Consider the following 21,940-nt stretch of genomic DNA (forward strand, 5'->3'; position numbering starts at 1 on the left):
TTTGGTAAAACATGTATGTGTCAAAAGACCTAATAATGAAAAAAGTGACATTCTGCAGTTTTGTCGCATATTCATCTTTTAATCATATTTGCAAATGTCTTGACTCCACAGCAGAGAAAACAGTTTTGTCTTTACTGTTCCAATACTTATGGAGGGCACTGTATATATGTATTTTAACTGAAATATATATAAAAAACTGACATTTAGACTTAGACATAAATCTAAGTGGCTAATAAATAACGATTAAACTAATATTATTTCTGTAAATATATCATTTATTAATATTTATTATATGTATTTCTTCCTTCAGTTTTAATAGTTTTTAATCTAAAAATTTGGTAATTTAAAAAAATAGTACACAAAATTGAACAACACCTTTGTACTAAATGTAAGAAACTATTTCAGGAAGTGGCCATGTTGTACTATGACCTTTGCATCTTATACTTGTTTGTTTGAAACAATATACAGTAAGTACTTTGAAGATTAAATAATAAAATAACATCTGTCCACTTCCAGTTGTTAAAGAGCTGTCTATAAACAGGTATGTTCTTTTAAAAAAATTCGTTAAAATTATGTTTACACATATATACGTACTGTATAATAGGCTTCTTATTTCTAAACAAGATCCTACAGTCTTTGGTCCAAAGTGTACAAAGAGTCTATTTTATCAAGTTCATAAAGTTAATTATTTACTAAGGAGACACTGTAGGTTTAGGTCAATTGTATCTGAAGGTATTTTATGACTGAACTTTGAGTTACAGATATCAGATGGATTTCAGCTTAAGTTAATAGCTTGTTTCGTTGAGCTAACATAACCTTGAACATCAGCTTTAGAAACAAATGTATCCTGTCATTTTAATTTTACTTTAACTTCAAGTGATAGACTGATTGGTTTACTTGTTGGAAGTAAAGACTACTAGACTGTTGGTGGAACTAAATGTACTGTGAAAAATGAACTTCGGTAAGCATTTGCTCTTTCGAAAATGATTGGATTTTCCCTCATAGTAAACATTTTTAATTTAGCAGTTTAATCTCCATATCAGGTAAGGCTACCTGTAAAGGTAAGGCTTTTAATTTTTTGTTTCCCCAAGAATACAGTCATGTATTCTTAGAACAAAATAAAAACAACAAGCCCATTAATTCATAAATAAATCCAGTTTCACATATTACAGACATCATATTGTATGCAGAGATGGGCACAAATAAACGAAAATGTATTTAAAATAAAAATACAAAATTTCTTATTTTAAATGTATCAAAATAAATACAAAATACATACTTTGCGATTTGAAAATACACAAAATATATTCAAAATGAGGTATTGGATTTTTTTTTTTTTTTTTTTTTTTTTTATAATCAACCACCACATCTTCTGGATTTTTGTTAAATGTGAGCCAACATCATCATAATTAAAAGAACCAAATACTTAAACTACTTTAGTCTGTGTGCAATGAATTTATTTAATACACAGGTTTCACAATTTGAGTTGAATTACTGAAATAAATGAACTTTTCCACGACATTCTAATTTATTGAGATGCACCTGTAGATGGATGGGTAGATGGATGGATATTACATTGCCCATGCAGTCATAGTTTTTATTCCATAGTGCTAAATTTTTTTTAGTGCAAAAAGATGAACAAATTCAGTTGAACTGATTCTATAAATTATAATTAATAAACAATAAATAACATCTGTTAGATAAAGAATGTAATTTTCAAATGTATAAACCTAACTAATAAAATAACAGTTACATTAATACTGCTGTGTGAACAAGTGATGTCTGGCAGGGTCGTCCTCACCTGACGAAAGGCCGGTGCGAGGTAGGGAGCGGGGCCCCCTAAAGCACAGCCCGGTGCGACCGCACCAGTTGCACCCCCTCAGGATGGCCCCGATGTCTGGATTAGCTCAATATTAGCACTGCTATTGAACTGAATGAGGAATTGACTTCAAACTTTGAAATTGACTCTTAATTCTGAACACATTTAAATGTAAAAAAAAAATTAAGTAGGGTCCCTGGGTCCGTGTACTTTTGCGTCCATTCGTTTTTCGTTTTTTAACCATGAAGGAAAAAACGAAAAATGAACGGTAATTGTATTTTTTAATGCTATGCTGAGAACCAAAATTGAAATTAGAACCGTACACACAAAATGCTGCCCGAAAACGTAAAATATTGACTTCTTTTCAGATTTTTTGTTAATGATTTTTTTTGGCACTTTTTAATGAAACATTTGAAAAATGCACAAATTATAGTAGAAAAATGTCGATTTGATTTAACAAGTTTTCTTTGGCCACATTTAGTACTGCTTCTCCCGCACCTTCAGTTGAGTACTAGAGCTGTCTTTGTAACAATGCAGAGACTTATGATTTTTAAAATACTGTAGACATTGCAGAATCCTGGGAAATTTATCGTCATGAAATTAGGTAAACAGCAAAGATAACAAGCTTTTTGAAAACAAAAAGAAAGTGAAAACTAAACTTGGCTGTCGCTGACAGGACTTGCATGTTTTTGTTGTTGTTGTTGTTTTTTTCACAAGAATACCAACATGTTCACCTTCTCTGGTTTATGAAGCAGTCTTTTATTTTGTTTTAGTGTGAAATCCAAATCCACCGTCTTCCATCATTTATTTGCGTCATTTTCCTTTTCCGAGCGTGTTTGCTCGCACCTTCGCGCTCGTGCTGATGCTGCAAGTATAAACCATACCAGTCACTGAAAGCGCCTCTCTTCATGTGATCAGTGAAATCTGACTCCTGCTACAGTATGGAGCAGATGCTTTGGAGCAGGGCAGACCATGCACTAGCACAAATGCGACCCACGTCAAATCTGAACTCGCACATTCCTCACAAAATTGTGAAAAATGCGACCATTTTGGTTGCAGTCTATATGCAGATGTTTGCAGCGTGCAGCTGTCACTAGTCCAACAGCATCATGAAAAAACTAAATTTATTGAAAATTCTGAATAAATTGGCCAAGAAAGCGCGCTCTGCGCTCCCTATAATAATTATAAAGCGGTCATTCATTTCAGTTTATCCCGATCTCAAAAATCAGTTATAATCAATGAGGCTTGACCATAGGAGCTATGGGTTTAGAGAGACTGAATCTTAGAACTGCTTCGAACAAATCGTTTGAGAATCGTTGGAAAATGAGGGGTGATATTTTCCTGCATATTCTGAGAAAAAAACGAAAGGGTTTGGTTTGACCTTGCATGCATGTAAACCTATTGTAGAAGACTCCCAAAACAACACTAGGAACCTTAGAAATGGCATAATAGGGTGCACTTTAAGATAATTTACATTTACATTTATGCATTTAGCATACAATTTTATCCAAAGCGACTTACAGTGCATTCAGGCTATACGGTTTTCATTTTTTATTAATTAATTAATTAATTTATTTATTTTTACCAGTATGTGTACAGTATGTTTAAGATATATAAAAATATTGACGCTAAAAGTTTTTATAAAACAGTTATGGTAGCTACGTCAGTAGAGCGAGAGGGCGCTAGCGTTTGTATAAAGACAGTAAAAATGGTAGAAATTAAATTTAGCATTTTTATACATTGAAAAAACAAGCTTTATATCATTTTTACGATTTTTTATGAAATACGAATTGTGAATAATGAAAATTAGTTGTGTCTGCTTATTCTATTCATCATAGTTTGAACCATTAAAGAAGAAACCGCATTTTCCGTATTTCATTTCTGGGTTAAAAAACGAAAAACGAATGGACGCAAAAGTACACGGACCTCCCTGTATGGTCTGTGTACATTGTGTTCATTCGTTTTTTTAATTATTTTTTTATTTAATATTGAAAACAGAAACATGAGAAAACAGCACCATTTTCATTTTTCGTTTTGTTTTCAAAAACATGAAAAGAAAAGAATTCTCTTTCCTCCAACTTTTTTTTCCATTTTTAACCATTACTTAAAAACATAAAAAAAAAACGAAAAATGAACGGTTATTGTATAAATGTTATGCTGAAAACCAAAATTGAAATAAAAACCAAACACACAAAAAGAAAACCTAAAAAAAAAAATAAAAGAATTCACTTCATATCATATTTTAATTAAATTAATCACTTCAAACAAAACAAACATTTGAAAAATACACAAATTAATATACAGTGGGTACGCAAAGTATCAAGACCCCGTTAAATTTTTCACTCTTTGTTATATTGCAGCCATTTGCTAAAATCATTTAAGTTCATTTTTTTTTCCTCATTAATGTACACACAGCACCCCATATTGACAGAAAAACACAGAATTGTTGACATTTTTGAACATTTATTAAAAAAGAAAAGTGGGTTTTGGAGTCTTTAAACCCATTTTCCCCCAGTCATTAGATCTAATAAACAGGTTATGTTTTTGGTAGGTACAGTATATGAATTTAGGCTGCTGATTATTAAGGAATTATTATTCATATATTCATATTATTATTCCTTAATTGTTTAATCAATAAACAATTTCTCTCTGTTTCTCTCTCACGCGCTCTCACACACACAGACACATACACACACAGGGAAAAAAAGACACTGACACAAAGATTACTGAACCCAAATGTAGGAGTTTAATTAAAAGTAGCAGTAAGATAAAAACAAAGTACAATACAAAGCAAGTCATATTGTACATAGGAATGTATATACTGTACGAGTTCAAAGGCCGAGGTCAAGATTCTTGTATAAATAATAAATTATATTTTTTGTTTATTTCTCACTGTCCCTTACCGCCTTCAGCAAACTTGTAATCTGATTTTTATGACATGTTCAAGTTTTTAGTGAATTGCATGTAGTTAAATATTCCAATAAATTTTAATTAATATAATAATTAAAAACACATTGTTGGCAGTTCAGCTTCACTTAGTTTGTTTCTGTAATCTATCTTTTGTGTGTACCATTCAAATAACTTTAATAAGTAAATAAGTAAAAAATTAAAAGTATTAACCATGTACAGCCCATTTTTTTCTGATTTGACAGCTTAAATCCATTCATGAACGATATATTATAAACAATGTTAATTAAAGGTGCCATAAAATGCATTGAATCAATATTTTAAATTGTTCTCTGATGTCCCCAGAGTGTGTGTGTGAAGTTTTATCTCAAAATACCCCACAGATATTTTTTTATAGCTTGTTGAAATTGCCACTTTTATATGGCAATTTTTCATGATAACTGAGGTCTAGGGGCTATTTCACTGCCATATAAATTTCAAAACAGTCAGCCCACAGTAAAATGCACACAGCCTGCTTGTGATTTTTCACAAACCTTTGTGACGTCCATAAAAAGTTGATGTCAGAACAGTCAGCTCCTTCAGTCACCACCCGAGCACCACCCACCATCCCACTCTCCTTCTGTCAAAGCCCCAGACAACATCGCGTCCATGCCATTGCTGAGCATTGAGCAACAACAGCACTGAAACATGTCAAAAAGGTTAACTTTAACCACAAAACCAGATCGGCCGACCTGTAACGTTACACTTTCACTCAAAGGATGGACGATCTGACAGGACTTGTTACTGGGTCATTCCTGTTATACAGTGACTTTTATGTCTCAATGATTTATTTAATCATATTTTCTATAAAATGAGTCACATATTTATAAGATATGGCTTAAATTGTATATTTAGGTCTTCTTTATCACTTAGAGATAATAGAAATTATAAATACTATATTGTGTTTTACACACCTTTTTATTGATATATTCATTCAATATTATTATGTTCTCAGTGCAAAGTAATCAACTTCCACAAGAAATAAAAATCATGAAATGATAGAAAAAAAACTCAAAATATGTTTTAATTATGTTATAGACTATGCTAAACTGCCTCTAATCATACATATAAATCATGTGAAAAGTTATTTTTTATTTTTTTTTATTTTTATATATTTTCTTCATATATATATATTAAATACATACTTTCTCGCCTTCAAAATACCATTTCCACTTTTTTTTATTTATTTTTCCCCCACTGGAATTCAACTGTACAAACTGAGGTTAGCTTCAGCTCTCCCTCCTAACTTTTTTTTTAGTTTTTTAAAATTTGTCCTTTAATTACCCCCTGTGTCCCTAAAAAAATCAATCTTAGCTCAAAATGTTTATAGAATAAATAGTATTTAGTGTATATAGAATGTTTATAGAATAAATAGTATTTAGTGTATATAGCAAATAAACTCTCTCTCTCTCTCTCTCTCTCTCTCTCTCTCTATATATATATATATATATTTATAAGATACTGTGTAGAACCCTTAAACTCCCAGGTCACTGGTACAGAACTCGATCTTGGAGGTTAAAAAAACCACCCACTAGGCTGAGCATGGAAATATTAAAATATTTAATAAAATTAACGCAGCATCCATTTTTTCCATCCAAATACTCACCACAACAAAAAACACATGTGAAAAATTCATCACTTTCCACTACTTTAATCCAAATGATTTAAAACATCTTTATTTTTAATCAAAAACAAAAAAAAAAAAAAACAACTATATCTGTCCTCTCTATATATCGGTCATCGGTTTGTTTGTCTGGTATTGGCAGCAGATATGCGGTCAAATTTCTAATTTGAGGCTGTATTATGTTGATTCTGGCATCCAACATCACAACAAGATGATATTTTAAGCTCCTTTTGTAGCTGAATCTGCGTTGGTTTGAGTGGGCCGCCTCCAGTTTCCCCTTTGTTTGTCTACCTCCCGCTAGCGCTGTGACGTCAGCAGACCCTAGTTAATGGTTGGCCTGCCTGTGTGTCCCTCAAAAAACAACAGGCCAATCGGAAGAGAGGCTCATGAATCTTAATTAGACAGGCAAAAATCGATCTCATACCACCAGACAAACCAACAAAAAAAATACAAAAAAAAAAAGAGATGGTTTTTGGTAATTATACCGCAAATATATATTCTTAAGGACATCAAAACCTAAAATAAAACTCCAGAAAATTGTACAATATGGGACCTTTAAATTAAAATGAGCTGCTGCTCCTGCCTCCCTTTTTTACGGAGCCCCGCACATGGCATGCAGGAAAAAATAGTAGGCTGAATTGTGCGCACGATTTACTAATTCGTTCCCTCAATGTACTAAAACGTGCACACGATTACTATTGCGTTCCCTAGATTTATTATTTCGTTCAATCGGTTTATAAATTGTGCGCACGATTTACTAATTTGTTCCCTCGATTTGCTAAATTGTGCGCACGATTTAGCAAATTGAGCGAACGCAATAGTAATCGTGTGCACGTTTTAGTACATTGAGGGAACAAATTAGTAAATTGTGCGCACAATTTATTTATTTTTTCTTGCATGTCATGTGCGGGGCTCTGTACTTTTTAGATGAGTGCGGAGCTTCAAAATCACATTCTCACAGTGCATACCGGTATTACAGCTCAAAGGGGTCATATGATGCTGCTAAAAAGAACATTATTTTGTGTATTTGTGTATTTATTAAATGTGTTTATGCAGTTTAAGGTTCAAAAAACACATTATTTTCCACATACTGTAGATTATTGTTTGCCCCGCCTTGTGAAACAGGTCGATTTTTACCATAGACTGTATAAAAATATGGACGTAGTGTCCGTGACGCCACCCATAGACTCCTGAAGAGTGGTTTTGACGCTCAAAGTGTGCAGAGCGGGCCGTCACCATCTTGGCAGCACGTCACCGCGCGACTCTCCCGGATGTAATCGACTCTGGGCAAAAAGGCGGGAGTTGTGCTTTCTTCAACGAAAATTATGAGCTCGATATCATTGTCAGCAAACCAATATCACGTGACAAAACAAGACGAGCCACAACATAATTATGGTAATGTGTCGATGACTATAATGTAATGTATAATGCATATATCATAAACGAAATAAAACCGAGACTAAATGTGGTTTACAAGGGCAAAACTTGCTATAATGTCCAAAATCTCTCATTTTCGTTGTACCAAAATGAGACGAAACGAAATGTTTTTTTCTGTTGTTATTTGTCTCATTTTAGTCGTTATTATTAGCTATTATTTACAGTTCCCTTTCATAGCTCACTTCGATGCTGCGGTGACGTCACTGTAGTTGAACCACCTTTCGGTGTTGACATGTTCAAGTGAAGCCCAATTCCGATTTTTCCAATCCTATTGGCCACAGATAGGATATGGGCACTGCCCTACGCATGTAAGCATGAATAGTATACCGCAGTGGATCGCTGCGTTTCCGATGTCGCGATCGGATTTCGCTCAGATTCATTCATTCAGGTAAACGAATCATATGTGCCGGAAGGAACCATCTCGCGTTCTCCAGCGGTTTTCAGCAGAGCAGTGTTAACACCTCTTCGCGGACGCGAGTCGAGGTCATTAAAAAGTGTAAGGAAACCGTGTACAGGAAAATCACGAAGGGAAACACTCATGAAAGGTGCGTTGTGTGCTTGGGCTTACATCAAGCACAGGCAGCGCTGAGTGGCCTTTCTTGCCCCCGTTGTGATAGCTTGCGGCTTATAGTACTGCGCTCGAGGGTAGAAGTATTTGCTAAGGTCTAAGGTGAGAAAAAGTCATTTGCCAGTACAAGTCTTGTGATGAATGAGTTGATGAATTAATCATTTCTGTATGTACAAACTTAAAACAATCTTAAACTATTGGCTGTTCCAAAAATCAAACACAAGACAACTTTAAGCAAATAGTGTATAATTAATAGCTAAATGAATTCTAATTTTATTTTATACAATAAAAATAAAAAATACTTAATATAAGAAGCCTTGGACAAACTATGCAAACATTTTGTTCCAAAAAAAGCGTTTTCCGTCAAAAAGCACCTGACGTTTGAACTTCACAATAAACTGCTTCTGTTTCACACAAACGCCAACACAGACGTGTATGTTCGGCTAGAATCGCCCTGAAACTAGACTAAAAAGAGTATAAACGTGACTAAAACTAATAAAACTAAAATGACAGCTTCATATCTAGTCAAAATGACTAGATTAAGACTAAAATTAAAACAGGCCGCCAAAAACAACACTACTGGCATCCATCATCACAACAAGATGATGTTTTAAGCTCCTTATGTAGCCGAATCTGCGTTGGTTTGAGTACCCGCCTCCAGTTTTCCCTTTGTTTTGCTGCCTCCAGGCAGCTAGTGATAAGACGTCTGACCTAACTTACCTACCTTTGGCTTGCCCGTCCGTACCTCATAAAACAAAAAACAAAACACAAATCAGAAGAGAGGCTCATGAATATTAATTAGACAGACTAAAATCGACCTGATCTTAGCAGACCTCCTGAGAAAGGAGCTGTAAAATATAATGAGATGGTTTTTGGTAATTATACCGCAAATAAATATTCTTAATGACATCAATAGCTAATGTTAAAGCTAAGCGGAAATGTTACGTCCCTTAGCATATTGTGATGCCCTGTCCGGTCAGAGCAACGAGACATAAACATAAAACCCATTATAAACATGATATAAACGTGATTTCTAGTCATGTCCTCTTTTGGAAAGCCAAACAAAGTAGTTTCGCTTTCTCAACGAAACAGTGTCCGAATTGGTGCTCTGCATTTAACCCATCCAAGTACACACACACAGCAGTGAGTGGGGAACACACACCCAGAGCAAATGAAAGTTGACCACCATGTCCTCAGTGGTCTATGGACACTTCTATATTCGTTGGTGCATCCCAACACACAACACTTTTAATGACTCATTGGCGCTGACATTGTATCTCCAGCAGCTACAGCAAGTAAACAGTAATGGGGGATCGCTGTGTGTCAGGACAGAGAGCGTCACAAATGGGCGGGATTTCACCGACTATGTCGTCATAGTACTGAGAAACCTGGAACTGCTTGTGTGTGGAGAGACTGTTTATGATTCTTTGGGATTATAAAACAATGAGTGAGTGGATTTTACCATTATAGGCTGGTTGTTTTCACACACACTGCGGCCACACAACTGTGTTCAAACACCTTATAAAAGTGATTTTTGCATTCTATGGCACCTATAAATAGCATAATTTTATCATAGCATTCTTGTTATTATTAAGTGCACAGGAAACCGTATGATTGGTGAAACTCAACATCTCTCAGAGCTGAGGATTGTGTTAATGGGCAGGGGCGTAGCCATCTTTTCAGAAGTGAGGGGGACAGAATTTTTTATACACATACATACATACATATATATATATATATACATACATAAAAACATAAATAAACCATATATAGTCGCAATCGTATGTTTAATTTCTTCATGTTTCCAAACGTTTCTGTTTTTCTGTGAAAACAACTGTTTTTATAGACCCCTTAAAAGTTTGTAAACATTGCAACGTCTCCGGGTGGGCGGGGCTTAGCTGGAGGCAAAAAGAGGCGCGGACGCAATGAAGACAAGCGTAAACTAGCACGTTTTAGGAGGGATTTATTAAACATGGATGCAGAAGAAGGTTTGAAACTGTCCGAATATGTACAGTCACTGACTCTGCGGGACCGTGACAAAAAAAAAAAAAATAATAAAAAAAGTGGGAATTAGCATACATTTATCAATTAATTCAGTTGATCACTCAGTTCACTGACCAAACTGGTTATCTGACCAAAATATAATGACGAGTGGATAACATTACAGTAGCCTAATTTTTTTTTTTTATTTATTTTTTAGCTAAGCCTGGTGTAGTTCTTGTATCTTGTTCTCATTGGAAACATTTTAACCAGGTTTTGGATATTTCCTAGACAACATATGAATTACTTTCGGGTGGTTTGGGGAATTTTGTCAAGGCTTATTGTCTAATCTGTAACCTATCGCTGGGCTAACTATGATTAGCAATGTGGATTATTTTAAGAGACCATTCAAAAGATGGCACACACATCTATCCCTGTATGTTTGTTTAACATTTAAGCTAGCTTGTGCGCTGAAGGTTGGCGACTTTTCACCTATAAAACATAACTTGCTGATTTGTACTAGATAAAAACCAACACACCAGTACATATGCATAGATTATTTTACCTAATATGAAGTGTGCACTGCAAACACGAGCATTATTTATGATCGTCTCTGTCTAGTCTGTACGCTGTATTGCATTCAACCACAATTGTCTTCTTGATTTCTGTGAAGGAATGTCGGCCGGAATCCGGTGAAACTTTAGTTTTGAACCACAAGTGCTGTTCCTTCTATTCTGGCAGCCAAAAACACAACAAGACGACATTTTAAAGTCAAAACCTCAAACTTTTAGCGCGCCTGCTATGAGTTCTTGGTTCTTCCTTATGTTTTGCCTCCAGCTAGAGCGGTGACGTCACAGTGACGTAGGCGATTAAGGGGTCGCTTTTGTCCATATTAGGAGTTTCCTGGTATGACTTTCTGCGCGAGAGCGCCCTCCGGCTTCGAGTATGAATGAAACACAGACTGCATGAGTGTTTAGTGCTCGTTGATGTTCATTTCGCCTTATTCTGTGTCCGAATCAAAAATCTGGTCATGCGCAGACTATCCTGTCTCTTTGAGTTTAAATCTATATTTATTCACACCAGCTCTTGAAAACCTCTATACCAGTGATTTTCAAACCGGTCCTGCAAGCACCCCTAGCACCTCACATTTTGTATGTCTCCCAATATCTAACACACATTTCAGGTCTTGCAGTCTTTACCAATGAGCTGATTAGTTGAATCAGGTGTGATAGTTAAGGGAGACACAAAAAATGTGCAGTGCTGGGGGTGCTCGCAGGACCGGTTTGAAGACCAGTGCTCTATACAAATGTACGAAAAAGTGCGGGGGATGAATTTCCGTGATATTAAAAGAATATAAATGAAATCATATAATTCATAAGCATTATTATTATCATTGTAACTATTTAAAAGAAAGCAACCAACTCAAGAAAAGACATTTCTTTTTTAAACTTTACACCCATCTAAACACTTCAGTAACCCTACCACCTCTGGCCCTGGTTCACTCTGTTTAACAAACTCCAACAAACAGCAGCCTCAAGTGGGTTTTGTTGGATCAGTGTGTCAAACCTGTTAGTGTTTGTTGCTCAAGAATGTTTAAAATTGACACTTATTTCATGTACATAATTTATAATAAAAACCTAAATACTCAGCATCATATCAGGGTCCAGATCACCCTGACGGGTTTGTGATAATGACTGTACATGATTACTTACTTCATATTACTTATTAAAAGGATCACATGATGCTTTTTTAAAGATCATTATTTTGGTTATTTGGTGTAACAGAATATATATTGACATGCTTTAATGTTCAAAAAACTCTCTCAAACGTGTCGTTTCTTACAAAGACCCTCCTTCGACAAGCGCAGTCTGCTCTGATTGGCCAATTGACCCAGTGCATTGTAATTGGCCGAACACCACAAGCACTTGTTGGAAATGTAACGCTCCTTTCCATAATCACAAGCTTCATCTTTAAATCAATAAACCCATTATGAATACTGTAATCATATAATGTTCTGTTTCTGTGAATCAAAGTGCTGCAGTGAAGTGAATCCTTCATTCCCTGACCCATTCAGAGTTGACATAAGGTTGACTATCTGAATGGATCACAAACCACGAGCAATGATTAATGTACTCCTTCAATACCACGTCAGTTGCTTTAGATGAAAGTGTCTGTCAAATGCGTTATTGTGTATGTTCTTCTTTTGATCTGCTCTCTGTTTTCATTATTACAGTGAGTAGATATGATCGATCTGATTCATTGTCTCTAGGAAACTCTTTTTATGGTTCATTTGGATCACTATCAGGAGCAGACACAGTTTTTGGATCATCACGTTCCAGATATTCATCTCACACAAGTTATAAGTCACAGGCCATGAAACGATATAACAGCACTGAATTTCCACCACCCAGCAGTGAGTGTCTTTTGTTTTATTTGGCATTTTCAGTACACTTTCATCTCCCCCTTGATCATTTTTAAAGCATTAATGCACTTGTTTTCCCTGAATTTAGTCTATTGTCATAAGTTTGTTACCACGTTTTTCCCTATCACAAATAAATTACCCACCCTACATACACCTCCATCCACAATCAACATAAAAAATAATATTTATAATTACTTTCATTTATGGCAACGAATGCAAACCTGATATGAAACTAAATCATAACATTGTATGAATATTTTCCACACACAGTCTCAGATGTGTTTTGACTTTATTGTTTTATAGCTTTTTAGATATAGTTTTAAATTTTTCTCAGAGAGTTTCTCATCCTGGTTCTGATGAGGTTAAACCCTGTTCAGCTTCATTTTAAAACCAGACAAGAGCTACGGGGTCTAAATCAATAAACCCATTATGAATACTGTAATCATATAATGTTCTGTTTCTGTGAATCAAAGTGCTGCAGTGAAGTGAATCCTCCATTCCCTGACCCATTCAGAGTTGACATAAGGTTGACTATCTGAATGGATCACAAACCACAATCAATAATGTATTCCCTCAATCAACACCACGTCAGTTGCTTTAGATGAAAGTGTCTGTCAAATGCGTTATTGTGTATGTTCTTCTATTGATCTGCTCTCTGTTTTCATTATTACAGTGAGTAGATATGATCGATCTGATTCCTTGTCTCTAGGAAACTCTTTTTATGGTTCATTTTGATCACTATCAGGAGCAGACACAGTTTTTGGATCATCACGTTCCAGATATTTCATCTCACACAAGTTATAAGTCACCAGGCCATGAAACGATTATAACAGCACTGAATTTCCACCCATCTGTTTTATTGTGAAATGGTGAAAAATTATTTTAGATTCTTACCTGACATCTGAAAAGCATGTAAAAAAAAAAAGTCAGTGTTTTTTCACAAATTCATTTTTCTTTTACAAATTTCTTATTCTTTTATAAATTTTATCTAAGACAATTAAATATAATACAAAAGAAACTAAAAAAAAATTAGTCACAAGCAGGAAAATCTACTCTCAGACTTTTATATTTTATATAAACGTGCCTTAAAAATACTTGACAAGAAACTAAAAAGATGTCATTGTCTCATAATTCAAAAATTTATATTTTTTTACTTTTGATAATTTTGTTTTAATTTACAGTTGTTGTTTAATGAACAAAATTGTTAATATTCTTGCACCACCACCGCTGAAAGAATTTGTCTTTTTGCATGCTGAGAACACAAGACAAACAAGAGCTTCTTCAGGAGGTGATTGTGAAGCGCATTTAAGAGCTATTAATTTTGGTTGTTCAGCTTTTTCTGTAAGAGCTGTTAATAACTGGAACAATATACCAACTAATATCAGACAGTGTTCTACTTTTGCACATTCAAGAATCGACACTTGCAACATTGTGGGTGTTTTTGGTTGGCTGGGTTGTTGCATATCTTGGAATGTGTTAACATCATGGGCGAGATGTGGAATGTGAATTCATGAGTTGGAGTGCAATGTTAGGGGGGGATGAAGGATTTGAAAATGCGAAAATGAAAAAATTTAGCTTTGTAGCTAATTCTGGGGCTGTCAATAACTGCCAATTACCACATTTAAATAAACAAAAAAAATAAATAAATAAAAAAAATTAACATACAACAGTCCATCATAAAAAAATAAACAAATGAAAATCTAAAACACAAAATTATCATAACATTTAGTTAACCCCCGGCAGACGACATGTTTTATTTCAGCCTACTTTCAGCACAGGCATAGAAGTTATGTGGCCCTGATCACCATGGCTCCTTACGATTTGTCTCAATGGTTGATACAGCCAAGGTAGCAAGTGGGAAAATACAAAGAAATGCCAACCCTAATATGAAATAAAAAATTAAAACAATCTATATGGTCAACTAAAAATTAGTTTGACCTCCTTAGGTTGAAGATCATTATTTTTGAAGGTTAAGCACTTGTTTTTACTGATAATTTGTTATTCAAACTTTTTTGAAAGTTTCAGGCTCTGTAAATCTATATGGTCAACTTTAAATGTTTGCAATAAATAGCGATCAGGTTTGTAATGACAATCATAATGTATTTGTTTAAGGTTTAAAAGGGCACCTGGATTACCATTAGGCTACTTTTTAGCAATATATTGAATGTGTTAAATGTCAGAATTTTGTTCTATAACATTTTTTAATCTTTTCTGATTTCATTAACATAATCATAATTTTCTATAACAATAACATTTAATAATCTCTTACTTATATCATTTTATTTTGTTACCTCGCCAATTGAGTGGAGGACGATCGGCGGATCGAGAGACAGTTGGTCTGTGGGAAAGTTCTGCTTACAGTATTCATTGAGATCCCGATAGCCCGAGCAGTTCTCAAGCACTTCTCCTCCGTCCAAGAATATTAACAGAAGCAGGAAAGAAGCGATAAGCATGGAAAAGGACACTAAGAAAACTTGAATGATATCAAATTAATGAATGAGAAATTGTCTTTATGATGCTGACATTTATAGTTTCAACATTATAATAGTTAATGGCAACTATTGCTAAATGTATAAGGTGTATGACAACAGTTATAAGCATAAATAATAATTTTAATTATAAACACTAAAAATTTCATTTATAATTAAAAATTTGTTTATTTTTTAACTTTCTTTATAAATGATTTAATTTTTAATCATAGATTTATGTACATATACACACTGATAATGAAGTATCATGTTAGGTACGAGCGGCTGATGGTGACGGTCAGGCTTCATGAATGCTGTGTTGTGTTTTCACGGGATCACTGTGTGTGTGCAGGACGTGGTGAGGAGCTGGTATGCACGTTTACCCTCCATCGTACAGAACACAGAGCAGCTGGTGACCAATGCAGAGCAGTGTGCTGAAGCCTGCAGAGAAGGTGAGACACACACACACACACACACACATATATAAAACGTTTATTTGGTTTTGTTTCTCTCAGGATCTCTGGTCAGATTGGGGGAGTGTATGAACACATACTGGCAGCAGAAGAAGCTGATGGCTCCAGGCTGTGAGCCGGCAGCAGTGAGATCCATGATGAACGCACTTCAGCCGCTGAGTTTAGGACAGAGTCTGGCAGGAGCAGGAGGAGGAGGATTCCTGTTGTTACTCACCCTCACCAGAAGCAGAAGTAAGCAATAATATAAAAAACAAAAAACATACACATAAACCAGAAAATCCACCACAGCATGAGAAAATGTGAAGACTGTTTAACCCTTTCTTAACTGAAGTATTACATATTGCGATGGTAAATCGATTCATGGATCGATTCTGCGATTCAAATCCATCATGATTCTCTCTGGAATCGATTCTGAACTTAGTTTTTAACAGCAGATGGTGCTTCAGGGTAGTTTTTAACCACACACTTAAACGCTCACAAAGAAGAGCAACTGTGTATTCAGCTGAGTAGTGTAATTGGTTAAACGTACTTGCACCTCAGCTTTTATGCTTTTATGACACCAGATTAATGTAAACACAGCCCATTGTGAACACCACTGACAAACAGGAGACACTGACCACAACAATACAGTTAGAAGGCTTTTCAATCTACAAATCGCTAAAATCTACCAAATATACAAATCAATACAATTAAAAATCTATTCAATCTACAAACCTAAAACAAACACCACTTAACAACAACAGCAACACTTAACTTTACCATAGTATTGTAGCAGAAATGTGGGGTACTGAAGGAGTAATGTAATATAATATAAATACACACATATATTAAACTGTGTTGAAGGAGTATTAGAATATAATTGCAGTGTTTTTTGTGATTAAGCTATAGCATTTGTGCATTTAAATGTATTTAGACTACTGTTCATACAAATACCTAGAAGCCATATATTAAGATATCAAAAATCTGCCATTAAAATGACTGAAAAATCGTAAAGAATTCAAAAAGGTGAAGTGTTTGTCATGTTCTGACCATAAAGAGTAGGTTATAACCACAATTAATTGTCTGGTTTCTACAACTTTCACTTAGGTGCAAAAATCTGCCATTAAATTTTAAAGAAATATATATGTGTGTGTGTGTGTGTGTATATATATATATATATATATATATATATATATATATATATAATATATATATAAAATATATGTGACCTTTTTAATATATGTGACCCTTGACTACAAAACCAGTCATAAGTAGCACAGGTATATTTGTAGCAATAGCCAACAATACAATACATTGTATGGGTCAAAATTATCGATTTTTCTTTTATGCCAAAAATCATTAGGATATTAAGTAAAGATCATGTTCCATGAAGATATTTTGTAAGTTTTCTACTGTAAATATAAAAAAAAAAAATTATCATTAGTAATATACGTTGCTAAGGACTTCATTTGGACAACTTTAAAAGTGTTTTTCTCTCAATATTTAGATTTTGTTTTGCACCATCAGATTCCAGATTTTCAAATAGTTGTATATCAGCCAAATATTGTCCGATCCTAATAAACCACACATCAATGGAAAGCTTATTTATTCAGCTGATGATGTATAAATTTAATTCAATTTAAAAAATGACTGGTTTTGTGGTCCAGGTTAACTTTTAAATTAAACACTAGTAAAAACAGAAAAACAAATGGTTAAAATAAATTGTATGTTATGAATATTGTTATCTTGCTGATGTTTTGCAGGGCATTGGTTTCTTCAGTGTTGATTCAGTGGAGCTGGATATGGATGGGATCTCAATCATTCAGAAGAGCTCTGAACATCCTGAAGAACAGCAGAAGACATAAATCTGAGTGACTTATAAATAAAAAAATGAAACTGATATTATTTCTGTAAATATAACAATGTATTTAATACATTGTAACATTTGTCAATCTTGAAGAATTATAAAATGGAAGAATTTTTGTTTAAAACTGAAATGTATCAAAAAAACTGTGGGATTTTAGACTTAAAGACAAATCCAAGTGACTCATGCCTAAGAATTAAACTAATATTATATTTGTAAATGTATCATTTATTAATATTGATTTTTTTTTATATGCATTTCTTTCTTCAGTTTTAATAGTTTTTTAATCCAAAAATTCTGTAATTTAAAAAAACATTGTATCTGAAAATTGCAAAACACTAAATGTAAGAAACTATTATTTTCAGGAAGTGGACCATGTTGTACTATGACCTTAGCATCTTAAACTTGTTTTTTGTAACAGTATAGGTACTTTGAAGATTAAATAATGAACATAACATCTGTCCTCTTCCAGTTGTGTTAAGAGCTGTCTATAAATAGGTATGTTCTTATAAACATTTTTCGTTAAAATGATATTTACATATAATATGCACGTACTGTATAATAGGCTTCTTATTTCTAAATGAGACCCTACAGTCTTTGGTCCAAAGTGTATAAAGAATCTATTGAATTTCTAAAACAATTGTATCTGAAGGTATTTTATGAACTAAATTTCAATAAAAAATATAACATAAATTACAGATATTACATAACATTAACTCAATCAATCAATGTATTGACTACTTAAGTTAATAGCTTGTTTCGTAGAGCTAACATAACCTTGAACATCAGCTTTAGAAACAAATGTATCCAGTCATTTTAATTTTACTTTAACTTCAAGTGATAGAGAGATTGGTTTACTTGTTGGAAGTAAAGACTACTAGACTGTTGGTGGAACTAGAAGAAAAAGAGTTTGTTTGTTTGTTTGTTTTTTAATGATAGCTAGTGAACTGGCTAATGATTGACTAGCTCATAGCTGGTTGCTGACTAAGTGATTTACTCAGCAATTATTATGTTTTTTGCAAGTAGAATCAACCACCACATCCTCTCCTTAGTTTTCAGCATTTTGGAATCCAAGAATCAATTCCAAACGAATATTTCCTATTCTTATTTCTTATTGAGTTGTGTGACAGAGATCATGTGTGATTACAAGAGACTGTTTTCAGCAATGTTGGCCAGTAGAGTCACTACAAATACTGAAACTTGAACTGGCAAATAAAAGATATATTTATTAAATTTGACAAAACAGCTCAGTGAGTATCACTGTTGCCTCAAATTAAGAAGGTCCCCGGTTAAAAGCCAGGAGGCCTTTCTGTGTGGAGTTTACATATTCAAGACTCCTTTCTCCCATTATATCACATGTTTGCCCTGTGTTAGTGTGGATTTCCTCTGGTTTCACCGTGCACATTTCAAAGACATGCAACTTAAAACACACTAAATTCACCAATGTGTGAGTGTGTAAGAGCCATGTGATGGACTGGCCATCTATCCAGGTGGTTTCCCTGCCTTTGGCTCGAGACACTGGGACAAACTCCAGCATCCTCACAGCCCTTCATTGGTCAAGCGGTTTGGAAAATGGATTTCATCGCTCATAAAGTCATATTTTTTTTTTTTTTTTTTTTTTTTTTTTTTTTTCATAATGCTACATTTAGAACAAAAAGATGAACAAATTTCAATTGATCTGACTGAATAATTAAGGGATCACCAAAACTCAGTCCTGGAGGGCCAGTGTCCTGCAGAGTTTAGCTCCAACCCTAATCAAACACACAGCTGAACCAGCTAATCAAGCTCTTACTAGACATACTAGAAACTTCAAGGCAGGTGTGTTCTGATGAATGAGGCTCTTCTAAAGACTCCAAACTTTGAAATTATCTCGCTCTAATTCGTTCAATTGGGGAATATAAGATATATATATTCATATGAGAAATATTTGTCTTGTATATTTTTTATATGCTTTTCTGAGTGTTATACTAAAGGCCTCGCTCTCTATAAATCACATTTCTTATAATTGATGGGTTCTCAAAATGCGCTTTTATGCTCTTCCCGGGGCTCTAGAAATCTCTGTTCAAAGGCCGAGGTCAAGATTTTCGTACAATTACAAACTACTTTTTTTGCTTTATTTGTTGGCGTCACTTACCGCATGCTTACAGCAAACTTGAAAACGTATTTAATGAATTGCGTTTTTTAATTACCATAAAAAAAACAAAAAAAAAAAAAACAAATATAATAATAAAAAAACACAACTTAGTCAGTTCATATTCAATCAGTCTGTTTTATGTAATCTGTCTTTTTTGTGTACCAGTCAACTAACTAAATAAATAAAGTATAATTAAAGGTATTAACCATGTTTAGCCCATTTTTTTCTGATTAGACAGCTTAAATCCATTCATGAGGTATATATTTGTATTACAAAACAATGTTAATTAAATAGCATAGTTTTATCGTAGCATTCTTGTTATTACTAAATGCACAGGAAACAGGATGATTAGTGTGCTTTATCATATATTTGTTGCAGGTGAAACTCAACATCTCTCAGATCTGAGGATTGTGTTAATGGGTAACAGGAACGTTGGGAAGAGTTCAACAAAAAACACTATTCTGGGCAGAGAGGAGATTGACTTCTTAACTCATCAGTGTGTAAAGAGACATGGAGAAGTAGCAGACAGACACATCACTGTCATTGAAGCTCCAGGATGGTGGATGGATGTTCATGTAGGGTTCAGCTCTGAGTTACTGAAACAGCAGATTGTGCTCAGTGTGTCTCTGTGTCCTCCAGGACCACACGCTGTACTACTGATCATACGTGTGAACTACAAGTTTAAAGACATTGTGAGAAAAGCAGTGCAGGGGTATCTGGATCTTCTCGGTGAGAGAGTCTGGAGTCACACTATAGTGCTGTTCACTCGTGGAGACTCTCTGTCAGACACATCTATAGAGCAGCACATTGAGAGTGAAGGACAGGATCTCCAGTGGCTGCTGGACAAATGTGGGAACAGATATCATGTTCTCAACAATCAGAACAGGAGCGACCACACTCAGATCAAGGAGCTGCTGGAGAAGATTGAGGAGACAGTGGCACAAAACAACGGCTGCCATTTTGAAATAGACAGAAAGATTTTATTACAGATGAAAGAGAGAACAAGAGAGCAAAAGAACAAGTGAACAGGATGAGAAAACAAAAAACGAGATCAGATCACAGATGAGTGAGTCTAAAATGTACTTTTTATGGAACTAGAGACACAACAACAGCACAGAAATCTAAGTAAGGTCCTATGGACTGTATGTACAATAACTGCCTACATATTTATATAGAAATTCTTTTCACAGAAATACATATTTCCTGCCTACATATCCAATAGAAAACTGTAGTAGTAGCAACGTTTTTTTTGTCACGTTTCTAATCACTGTCGATCACAACAAATTATGATATAGTATATTATAAAATGTATATGTACAGATGTCCACTCACAAAACAAAAGAAAAGATCACAATCCACACGTGTCTCTGCGTCTGTAAGAAAATTTCACAGCATTGGAGCTCCACCATTCAGTTAGTATCTTTGTTCTATTCAACCATCTGTCATATATTCAATTTCCATTGGATAAAATCAAGTCCCTACATGATGATTTTCTACTTTTTGTCTAGTGAGTGTTGAAGTGGAAACAGTAACTGAAATATTTAACAGACGCCACACAACTGATCCCACAACATCAGACAGCAGGAACATTGGACCAACCAGTGAGTATCTTTTTGTTACAAGACTTTGATCTTGAAATTTATAACAAAAAATATATATAATACATATTAAGTTTGTTCGAGGCCTATTTTATTATCTTTTGATGAGGTGTTGAACATTACAACATCTGTCAAAAATCAAACCGAACTAAACTTTTAGTTGATGTACTTAATAGCATTAAAAATTATGTTTAACTTCTGACATTCTGAAATTATCTAGATTAAGATAATGAATGAATTGGTAAAATCATTTTAAGTGTCTTTTTAAAGTGTGTACAGTATGTAGCCAAAGATAAACTGTTTTTATAGCCTGTAAAAAAAGGAATTTTAGCACAGGTTAGATCAACGATGACTAGAAATTGTCAGAGTCACCTGTAAAAGTGAAATGATGATAGGGAAAGATCTCAATTATGATAGAGGATCTCAATTATATAAATATGGTGCTAGAATCACGTTAGGCTCCAGTTAATCATGTTTTTTGCACATAAAAAAAAAAAAAAAAACTCTTCTGTTTGTATATTTTTCCCTAGTGAGTAATCTAGTTAAGAGGTCTCAGGTAAACTCTGCAGGACTACAAGCAGACAGCAGGTTTGGGTCATCATGCTCCATAGTCTCCACTGGCAGCTCA

The 21,940-nt window shown here is 34.3% G+C and overlaps 1 protein-coding gene and 1 long non-coding RNA gene across 2 annotated transcripts in view; both read left to right on the plus strand.

The window, feature by feature from the left end:
- The window catches only part of LOC109099724, a 125,725-nt gene extending 104,842 nt beyond the window's left edge, over positions 1-20,883 (plus strand). The window contains 4 exon segments of the mRNA XM_042715899.1: positions 15,617-15,716; positions 15,780-15,968; positions 16,069-16,085; positions 20,014-20,883. Of these exon segments, the coding sequence (XP_042571833.1) occupies positions 15,617-15,716; positions 15,780-15,968; positions 16,069-16,085; positions 20,014-20,739 (1,032 nt within the window). The 3' untranslated portion in view covers positions 20,740-20,883.
- Positions 753-13,621, plus strand: LOC122135551. Its single transcript, XR_006153588.1, has 3 exons — positions 753-961; positions 12,644-12,787; positions 13,506-13,621. It is a non-coding gene; the product is annotated as an uncharacterized LOC122135551 (long non-coding RNA).
- Positions 20,884-21,940: the final 1,057 nt, after the last annotated feature.

The sequence above is a fragment of the Cyprinus carpio genome, chromosome A25 (assembly GCF_018340385.1).
Source record: "Cyprinus carpio isolate SPL01 chromosome A25, ASM1834038v1, whole genome shotgun sequence".
Taxonomy (NCBI): domain Eukaryota; kingdom Metazoa; phylum Chordata; class Actinopteri; order Cypriniformes; family Cyprinidae; genus Cyprinus; species Cyprinus carpio.